The sequence below is a fragment of the Centroberyx affinis genome, unplaced genomic scaffold, assembly GCF_046629955.1.
Source record: "Centroberyx affinis isolate AG114_WGS23_722 - 3 ecotype Tasmania unplaced genomic scaffold, CSIRO-AGI_Caff_v1 ptg000987l_1, whole genome shotgun sequence".
NCBI classification, from domain to species: Eukaryota; Metazoa; Chordata; class Actinopteri; order Beryciformes; family Berycidae; genus Centroberyx; species Centroberyx affinis.
In genome coordinates, this window is record NW_027279554.1 from 321,980 (window position 1) to 334,162 (window position 12,183).

The following is a 12,183-nucleotide window of genomic DNA, read 5'->3' on the forward strand; positions in this document are numbered from 1 at the left end:
GGGAGGTATGGTGAGAGATAAAGGAGAGGTTTAGGAAACACGCTGCTTACCCCATCCCAGACACAGAAAGCGCTTGCGGATGAGCCTGGTCCGAACCTTCCCTGTCACGGCCATGTAGGACTGCCAAGCCTCTGTCAGGACCCAGCAGAACGATGCCAGGAAGAAGAAGTGCAGAAAGGCTGTCGTCATGATGCAGACGCCCTATTGACACATGGAGCAAAGGACAGGAGGAGATATGTTTATTTAGGCTCGAAGAAAGCTGCAGTTTGACAGAAATGAAGCATACTAGAATAGAATAGACTTTGCTGCTTAAAACATCTAATATATAAATTAATTTAGTGAATGCAGAGCTGCAACATGATAACATCAGAGTCTGCACTTAAGTCGGCTGCAACTTAAGTGCAGACTCCTCCATCAAATTCCACAAGTACAGATTCCTGAGCAGGAGGCCCCCCTGCTGAAATGTGTCAATTGTGTTGATATTTCTCATTCATTCATTTCCTCGGACCTTTCTTGCAACCGCAACAGCATTTGCCTGGCCAGCTAATATAACACTATCCTGTGCAGTGAGCGAAACAAAGTGTCAGTTTGCACCATATGACTGCAGCAACAGAAGTGGCAATAGTACTAAAGATCAGAGCCAGGCGAGCTGACACAAAAAGACGTGGCGTAGCATTCCTCTGCACTAACCCTCATTAGTATGCTAGGGATCCTACCTGGAGGCATGTGAGCCAAGGTCAACTGTTTTACACAGAGAGGAGGGTAACAAACCACAACGCTGCTCAGCTGATACAGAATGTGCACATTAGAGGCGGCAGAGATTGCATTTGGACTTGACAATGGAGCGGCATTTTTCGGCTTCATTAGCTTGTCCATCATTGTTCCGCAGAAAGGCATCTCCAAATGTGATTGTTTAAAAGAGGATTAGAAATAAAGAAGTATCCTTAAGAATCTTGTCAATGCGCACTGACATTTTTGAGTAAGAAGAGATTAAGCTGTTTCAGTTCAGGGCCGCTGATTATTTGCAGTGTGAAGCTGTGGTAATCTGAGTGATACTGCACAAAGAGGGAACGATTGAAGTGTATCAGCTCATCCCAGGGCGTCCACGCCATACTGTGAGATCTTCCGTACACTTTACATCCCCATTGAGAAAACCACACTAAATCCATCCATCCCCTGTAGCGTTCATGGGGTGCATGGGGGACAGTAATCCTGCATTACCTCATGCCTGAGAAATATGAAATTCTGTTTACCTACAGCCACGAGGCATGTTCATTACGCCAGTGTGGATCCAGTTAACAATTGTTTTTCAGAACGCATGGGTGCATGCACATTCAGTATATACAGTATGTGTGTCTATACCGTAGTCTATACTACATGCATATATATCAATTCTATCCTTTATATAATGTCTCTGTTGAATAGACAAAGGTATATATAGGCTATTTCTATGCCCAGGTGCCTGTTATGCCAAAACATTTTATTCCTGCCCCTTCATAATAAAATATTAGTGCTGTAATTGTTGAGTGCTCTGTCCCCGTCTGTGGGTTAGTCCTGTTAGAAGTGGCCTATGGGTGCCTTTTTCCATTATAATTGTCCAGTATTGTAGAGCACCTGTGCCTTGTTAAGTGGCTGGTTTGGAGCGTGGGAGGACGCACTTCTCTGTATTGTCTTTGTTGAATACTTGATTGTAACTGGCAGGGCTGTAGACATTTTTTTAATGCCAAACTTTGAAGTAGTGCTGACAAACTATAATCACCACTGATACCTTGATAGGATACATTGATCATTTCCATTGACATCATAAACTGAATTTCACATCATAACACAGCTCATAAGACAGCCTGAACTTGATCAGGATCCTCTGTGTTAATGTTTGCACCTGAAACATCAAGTGAAGCTGCAATATGGACAATTTCACTTTCAGAATATTTTGATGTAATTAGACTGTTCCGGGATTGTTGTTCAGGGAATGAAGCCACTCTATTCACATGGTTAAGGATAATTCAATCAATGTGTGTCTACATTAACAACACTCTCCTAAGGCTGGAAACAAGAAAACAAGAGGTCAACAAGATTAAATGCTTATTTGAAAACACTTTCTTGTAGTGCTGAAAATAACTAGAAATATTAACCTGTATCTCCTGAAACATTATGGTCTATTGTGACAGCTACCTTTCTCACTTGTATCAGTTTATAGTGTTCAGTATTGAAGTACTATAAAATGTCTCATGGGTCATAGGAAAAGAAACTGAAATGCACTACGATTCTAAATTAAAACTAAGTGAAAGACTTTTGTCTTATGGCATGCTAATGACATCACTGCCATCTGCCCATGTGGTAATTACAGGTGCAGACACCACTGAGCTTTTGTTGAAATACCACACATACACATTTTGAGGAATGAATCCTAAATTAATTGGCAAGCTATTGATAAGAAAATGTCATTTGCACCTACTTCCACTCTGACTGCGCTATCTCCTACTTCTGAAATGTTGCTTTTGCCGTTTTCCAGACGGATTTCAAATTCATTGAACTGCATGTCAGCTTTCCCCTGTGCTGCATGTGATCAGTGTTGGACTGAACCATGACAAATCAATGAGGGAGCTCTTATTATAGAATTGGTACAACAGCAATTTGACATAAACATGTAGAGTTTTGCCCTTCATTGAGTGAAGGAGATGATCATATTTGAGTCCTAATGGAAGGCAAAACCAACAAAGACAAATGGTATGTTTGAGTGACAGCTACAGTATATTTAACTCATTATTTTCTCTTGTATAAGCTGTAACAGTAATTGCCTGTCAGGCGTGTGTGGCTGTCATATAGCCATACTGACTTATATGTAAGAATAAGTCTAGTTATATTGTTGCTCATGTGCTGTCCAGGATGCTGAAAATAGATCCTGCCGTGTTCCCCGGAAACAGGTCATATGCAACCGTTATGTTTCATGGTTCATTTATCTAGAATCTGTATCCATCAGCCTCAGTAGTTCTACACAAGCTTGTAAATAAAAAGCATGTACCCCACATTTGAAAAGAGACGAAGGTATAAGGACATTATGATAACATTGGTTGAAGTGAGTTCACACTGCCCTTTAGAAAGGCAAATGCCGGGAGATGTTGAGCACACTGTGTCAGTATCCATGGAAACAGAGGAACTGAGGAAGGGACTACATTAAAAGATTGCAGAGCTGACGTAGATATACCTGAAGGTGGGGTAGGCGGTGGCGAGGGCTGTTCTTCAAGACAGTTCAATAATGGGAGTTTAAGGTCAGGGCTGAAAATTTGAGCATGTCTCGCGGCGGCCTGGCTGCTCTCCGGCTAAGAGGTCTGAGCCAAGTCCTAATGCTTTCTCAAATAGTCAGAGCCTCAAAGCCTAATTGGCATAAACTGTTGCACACATTGCTCCATATTGCAGTGAAGACCAACAGAATGAAGAGAGGAGCAGTGACACATTGCTGAAGTGAAGTGAAAAGGGATTTCAACTTGCCACATTGTTAGGCTAAGAACAGCCTCCTAGAATTAAGAATTAAGGATGAATTGATTGATTCAATTATTTTCCTTAGAGCCCCAGGTCATTGGTCTTATAAAGACTTAAGTCTGGTTTACTGTCAGTATCTCCAACTTAGAAACCTTTCTAATTATTGAATTGAAAACTGACTTAATCTGTAGAATGTTTGACTTATTTTCACTTAATAGTAATATTAATATTTTCACTATTGTTGCAGTAAAAAATTGTGTGATCTGTGAATTTACATGCTGGAGGGAATCAATTGCACGGCATATATTGTCTTGTACTGCTGAGGAGTGTTTTTTTTTGTAAGAATGTGATGGTAGATGCAAAAGTAGACCTTGTAAAGCTTTAAAATCAAGCAACAAGCTTTCTAGGTGCTCAGGTAGAAGGATGGGGGTGAAGGTATATGCATGACTGGAGTGAAACTATGGTGACTTTAAAAAATCCCCCTGTTAACACCAAAGTGCTGTGGTAGCACAGTGTTGTTGGAACTAAGAGAATCACTGAACAAAATATTTAATTCATGCATCGACTACAGTTAGAAAATCACTGAGCTACTTCCTGGTATGTGAATGTACTGCGCACCAACGTAGAGCTGGCTCATGCTTGAGTGACTTCTACCGTACTGCCTGGTATATGAGTGCACACAGTATTCATGCAGGGCTCTGGGGCTCTGCTCTGCACTTCCCATACAATTTAAATTGATAGAACTCATTCCCATTCAAATCGACACTCCTGAATGGTCATTGGTACATGGTACACTTACCATGGCTGCCACCGAATGTTTGATGATGTTGTCACGGAAATCGGCGTTGATTTGATGCATGAGAGTCAGACAGCTGATGTGTTACCATGGCAACGACATCATCTGGATGAACATCCCAGTGGCAGCTGTGATGAACATTCTCACTTTCTGAGTCTCATGTTCTGTCCACACATGAATCAATGTTCATTTACATGACAAAATTATCAAAACTGTACAGAAGCCATGTTAGGTGTACCAAAAGAAACATTACGATACACTAGGAAGTGTCCTTCCTATCCATTTAAGGTCTGCCTCCATTTAAGGTCCGCCTCCTGTAATTCCCCTAAGCACTGCGCATAGCAAAAAGCATTATGCAAGAACAGATCAACAAACAACAAACAAAAGAAGACACAGAGCCTCTTACAGAGGTGCTGCACCTAATAATGGGTCATGTACTGTATGTTGGTATTGCCTCTGTTTATATTCAAATTGTTCACCCACCATTCAGTGTTAAAGCTTAATCTTTGAATTGAATACACATGATAAATCAAATCCCTGCTTCCTGCACCTCATTGTAATGGAGGTCAAGCTTGCTGGGCTTGGAAGACACTATCCCTATAAAGTGTAGAGTGTAGTTACTCTAAGTAGAGTGTGTAAGTTCAGAGAAAGGAGGAAGAGGCAGACTAGAATCATACAAACACCAGGAGGACTTTGCAGAGAGTGTGTCTGTGTGTACCTGTGTGTCTTTGTGTATCTGTGTGTGCATGCACTCTACAAGGTGAAACAGGGCAGACGCTAAGGTCGGGTTGTCCTCATTACTTAAACCTGGTTGGCGGTATTTTGAGCTCTCTAAGACTTCAGAGGAGTGATGTGAAAACGACTCCCTTCACCTCATTACATCTCAAGGAGGCTTGTTAAGGGCTGCTCTCCCCTCCATGGCCAGCAAACAAACACCCCATAGGGAGAGTGAATTAGAATCTGGGAGAGAGGAGGATAAACTCTAAAGTTCAAGAGCAAAGTCCAAGCTGCCAAATCTTCAGCGCAGGAGGAATACGTATTGCTAAGTTATTCTGTTATAAAGACTGTGTGACCTCCAACATGCCTGTTTTTATATTTTTCTGCCTTGTATCAACATGTACCTGCTTCCACTGTAGTAATATGCAAATGCCATTTCCATTCTTTGCTTAAAATGTATATATAATACATCAACCATATACATATATATAAAGTAATCTATAATGTTTTTATGCAGTAGGTTCATAATGTATTTATATATACAGTACATTGCTTCAATATCATGAAAATAATTTAAAATAAATAAAAAATGAGATATTGAAATTGATTTAGTAACAAGTAACAACCCATTTCTTTAAAAGACATTGCATCAGCTGAACATACTTTCTCTATCCTTGGCATCTTGCATATTGTACTTTATTTTTCAGATTGTTTTACCATTCTTACTGGCTCAAAGGCAAATGTATTACCACTGTATTGTGTATATTGTATTGTGTGTAAATGTATTCCCTGCCTGTATTACCATTTCAGTTGCACCATGTGGGTATTATTTTAAAAATTCTGACATATTTTCAAATATAGAGGAAAAGAAAGCATGCATCAAGTAGGTAGCATGCAACACAAGTCCAAAAAATACACTCCAAGCCCAATCCCTGTATTTAAATGGAACATTTTCAATCTCTACTTGAATACAGGGATATTCAATTTCGATGACAGCAATCTGCTTTGATAACACATCTGTGTTGATACATGACATGCAGTATTTAAACAAAAGGTGATACTTTCTAATCCCCTGAAGGGTTTAGGTGCCTAAACATCTAATGGGTGAAGTCTGTAGTGACAATGCTCCTGTCCTCTCATTTGCACATTAAAACAACAACAGATGTGACTTTATGACATGTTAAGAGCCAATCATTACCATTTCATATAGCTCAGCATCGGCTGGTGCTCTGCGTTTATTTTCATTCTCTTCTCTGAACAGTGGAAGGACACTGAGTACAGAGACAAACACTGACAGGCTGACATAGAGCATGGGTACTTAGACCTCCACCCCCCTTAATTTAAACCATATTATTCATTACACGCTAAAACAATGTCATGGGAATAATCTCTAGCAGTCTACCTTAACTGCCAACCCAAACTGTGTCTGCCTCTCTTGTTTGTCTTATTGCCATAAAGCAAGATGAACAAAGACAGAGGACAAAGCAGAAGCAAAGGCGACTCACTGACTTCCGGCTCCCAAAGGACACCTCAGCAACAAAGAGATGATTTCTATTAGACAATGAGCAACTCTGAATCCGTAAACAGCGGAGCCAATTATATACACTTCTTGCGAGAGACAGAGAAAAAAAAAAATGAAGCAGTATGAGGCAGCATGGCAATTAAACCCACACATGGGCCATGTTTTCTCCTCTTGCCGGCCTACCACTCAAACACTGGCTTCTATGTCTAATCAAACAGCTGAAATATTTCTCAAACGTTATTACAGCACAAGAGCTAATAATAAATATGTCTTGGAAGCTTTAGAGCTAAAGCACAATGGAGACAAGACAAAGGCAGTTTACTACTAACTTGACTGGACCTACAACAATGCATTTTACTGTAAGCACTGATAGGCTTGGCATAGCTGGCCTGGTCTCTTTCCAATGGAAACATTCACACTGGAAGTTCTTCAGGAGAGTGAGAAAGAAGAAGTAGGCGAAATTCTAGCATAGTTATATAATTGTACTGTAATTCAGATTTTGGCATTTTCCATTCAAGTGTCTATGGTCTAGGGCCCATAAAACGTATTCTAAATTCACTGTTTTTAATTAAAAATACAATGAAATTAAGGTTGTTTCTCTTAATCCAATCATAATGATCTCTAATTGAATGTCATAAAGTTTGCTACCATATAGATGCTTTTCCAAATAAGTCTTTAAGTTTTAAGTGGTGCTGCATCTTTAGCTTTTAGAATTGCATTAGAGTAGTTATGGTACGGTATGGTTTGACAATGTTGGCCCATTAGAGAGTTTTGTAATTCGAAGTCTCTCTGTGAGTCACTCAAGGTAGTAGATTCCTCCACTCACTTTGAGAGACACTGAAATGTCATCTTCAGTATGTCAGTGGAATTTAGGGTATTTTCTGGAAACTACCTAATCGCTTTGCAGATTTCAGAGACAGATATCTTATTAGCAGTGAGTGTTCCATGTTAAGTGGTGGTCCTCATAATCAAGACAGGAGATGACGGGGGCCTTGATTAAATCTGACAAGCCTTCAAATCAACTCAACACTATAAATGGCCTACAGCTTTGTGCATCCATGGCCTTGGATACTAGTACATGTCAGATCTGTTAGGCTAGCACAGAAGCAGATAAACTTGTCACGTGTGAATGCAGCCTTTTGATGGTTCACAAGATTCATCAGATAAAAGTCAATGTAACAATCAATGCAATTTGCACTGAATGATTACAGTTACTTATAAAATAACACTAATGTTATCCATATTTATAGCCGTTAAGGATCAATCCACCAGTACATGAGTAATAATTACTTTACATCTAAGTCCCACAGCTTTTCTTCCATCTATCGCCTCTTCAGGAACTGAATTGAAATTGCGATGACTCCAAAGTGCATCCAATGCACACTTCAGAGACAGCATGTTTTCATATTCTTCATTTCACTATTAATTTTTCATAGGGCATGGGAACAATTGTCCTAAATGTATATGGGGTCAGGGTCATGATTTCTACACACTATTAGTATGCAATGCATGTGAATAGTGTCTGATCCAAAGTCAGCCCCAACTGCTGGTAACCCCATTTCTTCCCATTACAAATCATATCTATAAACACAATGAGAGCGACCGTACTGTTCTGTGCCAACAGTGTATTTTTACTGATGGAATACCCGCATATTTTATAATATGTGACATAACTCCTTGCTGGTGTTTTAGAAGGCTCTTGGCAATGTTTTAGACGCACTTTTGAACTGCACTAAAATCTATGGCTGCTGCAAGGTAAGCATGATCCAGTACTAAAACACTGGCTTGTTAATTGGCTGAAATAGTAGTAGCACGGATTAAGGAACAGATACAGCACTACCTAATGAGATGAGAAAAAAACTCCCCAATGCTGTGTGACCCTTCAGAAAGGTACAGGTATATTGAGGATATGGCTGTAAAATAAAATGTCTGTGTAATAGGGCAATGTGTCATTCTGTAGTGCTGCCAACTCACTGAGAAGGGCATCTGTGTGGGCAGCTTGTAAATCCCAACTACTGTTTGCCAAACAATCTTTTACATTAGCCACTTGTTTACTGGCCAGTTACAAAGCTGGAGGAAGGCGGTGATACATATTTATTGAAAGCAGTTGTTCCTTTAACTGTGGCGGTTGGCATTTTGAATCCTGCTGACTAGATCTGAACTTCACTTCTCATTGAGATCCGAGCAAAAACGGCTTCATCGTATCCTTCCATGATTGCTCCAAGTCATTTCAGTAATGCACGCTGCACAGCAAATCTAACTAACAGAGCTGCTTTTAGCCTCCAACCCAACTCTTAAGCTGGGTTTTATTGTCACCATTAGAGGATACTTCCAGGGAGGCAGCAAAATAATTTCATTAGGCTTTGATTGACCTGTGCATCATGTCTCCCTATGTGGATTCCTCCTCCCTGCATGGCTGTATCCTACACACTCCCATACACTGAAGAAGCTCCTAACTGCTAAACTATGCTGACTTGTTAATGATTGCTGTGCCATTGCTTCGAACTATGGCAATAAAACCAGCATCAATATTTCATCTCAAAGTGATTTGACTGTCCTTTTTGTGCTCATTTTTTAGTTTTCTTTATGGCCTCTCACTTTTAATTGCAATTCATGATCATCACTGTCTCAGTGCCAACAGATTGGGGTTGTCTCAAGTTTACCAGAGGACAATGTAACACCTAACTAAAGACTAATGGTCCCGAGCCAGAGCAAAGTAGATCTACATCTTATAGAGGCATTAGAAACTCTTTATATTCCATTTGCTTGAAATATGTATGTCTTATCAGCGCAGAGCCCACAGAAAATTTTTGCTTGAAAGAGGCTATAATAATGCTGTTATATTCTTGTTATTAGACTCCCAATAACAGAGCCAACATTTGGCATAAACTTGTGGCATACATATGTAAGAAAACCAAGACACTATTTTTTGGATTGGACGTTTGGCAATAGACAAAAGTAAAATCCATCAAGTGAAAATAATGACCAGGGTGAGCTAGATGGATACGAGTTCCCAGCGCTGTCCTGTCTGTTAAATCATAAACAGGAAAATCATAAATACTGTACCATACAGCTGTTACAGTATATTTTCATATACTGCTCTATAAACAATGCTCTCAGTGGCTGAGCAATAGAAATAGTAGAGCCAAAGTAGTCCAAAGTAGATGTTTAGAAGAGTACTAGATGAAGTGAGCTCTATTCAAACTTGGACAAGGCCACAGTGGATTATTATTTGGTTTACTTTTTTCCACTGAACCACTGCCCTGATGCAGATCTGAGTTAAATCCTCTGATGATTACAAAACAGCCATTAGAACTCTACATTTAGTAAAGTATGCTGAATAGACACTTACCACATTGTGGGTCTGTGTTTGTCCAACAAGGATCAATATGTTTGAGCAGATTATGGATAAGCAGAAGTTGAGTAGGATGATAGACCGTTCAGATCGAATATACCTAAAGAAATAAAAAAGAAAATGACTCAATACATTATCCAAATCCTCTCACAGTTTCACAGCTGTAATGCTGACATTACATTTTCTGTCTCCAGTTAGGATGTCTTGACAATGATCAGAAAACAAAGAGAATATTATAAATGCACAAAACATCTATAAATCATATAAGTGAATTGTTTACCATCCAGTTATGATCTAATGTGTCGTAATTACCTCCATAGCACAGCATAGATCACTGCCAACGTGATCAAGGCGAGGCAAGACAGACCACAGCCAACTATCAATGTCACAGATGGGACCCCTGAGTACTCCATGGTCTGTGGAGGAGACAGAGCAAGACACACCAGTCAGTGGGAGGTTTGATGTGGTACATACAGTAAACCTTTATTGTTGTCCAGAGCCAAAACGACCACAGCCAATTTGAATAATACACAGTGGATTCCTTAATATACTGTGAGGTTTGAGGTGCATGAGTGGGCAGATAGATCATTACGTTAAAAAATATTGTTCCCCAAACTTTCCATGCATCCCTACTGAAAATGGTGTTATAAAATAATGAAGACTAAAAAGAAAACATAAGATAAAGTTCAACAAAATAGACTTTTACAGTCAATTCTGTCTTCATCTGTCTTGCCAGTCGTATTTGAAATTATTCAAGGCAGTTGTGCTTATACAGGCCTACAATTTACAACTTCATAAGAAGTATGCAGTTGTGGTTTTACACACACATTATATACACCAGCCATGAGCAAATCAGTATCTTTATGGCTTAATTCATATAGGCTGTTCTGTACATTGCTAGTGAATGATGCAGGCCTGACAGTAAAGTAGATATACAGTAGCTTCCTCTTTCTTTTGCTTGATTATTAATGTATCTGGATGCTGGGAAGCTATACTGTAAAGATGTTCTCAAATGTAATTACTTTATCTTGTTAAGGAATTATATAGTTCCCCTACAGTTGTCTAATTGACATATGTACTGCTTCCACACATGATCTCACAACCTGGTTCAGTAGCCTTGTTAAAAAGCCTACATCTTCTAAGAATTCACAACTTTAATCATCAATCCAGACCGAATTCCCATTGATTGATGAGATAAAGAGACACTGACACACACGCATCAGCATGCACACACCCTCCCGCGTGCACGTACACACGCGCACGCGCACACACGCCCGCGCATGCACACAGAGTTATCTAAATCTATGTACAAACTAGAAAAAAGACCACAATCTAGCCTTAGTATTGAACAACTATTTAATGGAATTAGCACACCCGAGATTAAATTCCCATCCGAACCTGCACATTGGCTACATTTCTCCTTACATTAGCCTATACCAGCTACATTGAATAACAAATCAATAGCCTACTTACTATTTCTCTTGGTTGCTGAGCCAAAATGGCGAAGGTAGATACACGATCACATAAGCATTTTGTATGGGATGCATCTGTAAGCACCGTTTTACATCCTTTTGTGGACCAGGTTCCCCAAGAATCGTTCCTGCAAGAAGAAGGCAGAGGCAATTAGACGCTTAATTCCAGCGGAAGCACGACTTGACATGGCTTTTCGACATCGGTCCGGATTTTTATCACGAACTGTGCAGCCCTATACACTATTACATAAAAAAAAAAAAGCGAATAGACACATCGACACGGCTTCTTAGGCTACAAGCAGCATTTCAGCTCTAGCAGATAGAGAGGCAGAGACACAGAGGAGGGGGAGGACGCACGGAGCTGTCCAACGCCGACCGGTGCTGATTGATTCTCTATACGCAGATAAATAGCAACAATTGATATCAAAACACAAACACTATCATTTTCTGACAACGCTTGCAGACAAGAGTGCATTTCATATTTACCCGTTTTTCGTTTGGCGTGAGATCTATTCGTCTAGGATTTTTCCAAACGATTGTATTTTCTTTTTTTTTTTCTTTTTTTCCCTCTCAATGCCCCTGTTACCCTGTCTTTTTCCCTTTCGGTTGATTTTTTCCCCCCTCAACCGTTTTAATTAGCAGCTTTTGGATGCTTCCTTAGGGGGATTTTCACCCTGGAAACGGTGGACAGCATCAGATTGATACTCTGTTCCTCTCTGCTGGTGTTAGAGGGGGAGGTTGATACAGTGAAAAAAATAACGGGATGTTGTCGCAAGGTCTGTTTATTCAGTTCAGACTATCATGATATTCTTGGAAACCGTGATGTTTCTGGATTATT

The 12,183-nt window shown here is 39.9% G+C and overlaps 1 protein-coding gene across 1 annotated transcript in view; it reads right to left on the reverse strand.

Annotated features, from left to right (window-relative positions):
* Positions 1-12,183, reverse strand: part of adgrb3 (adhesion G protein-coupled receptor B3) — a gene marked incomplete at its 5' end in the record, with an annotated part of 67,962 nt that overhangs the window by 13,038 nt on the left and 42,741 nt on the right. The window contains 4 exons of the mRNA XM_071522438.1: positions 51-201; positions 9,871-9,973; positions 10,186-10,289; positions 11,347-11,473. Of these exons, the coding sequence (XP_071378539.1) occupies positions 51-201; positions 9,871-9,973; positions 10,186-10,289; positions 11,347-11,473 (485 nt within the window). The remainder of the gene's footprint in view (positions 1-50; positions 202-9,870; positions 9,974-10,185; positions 10,290-11,346; positions 11,474-12,183) is intronic.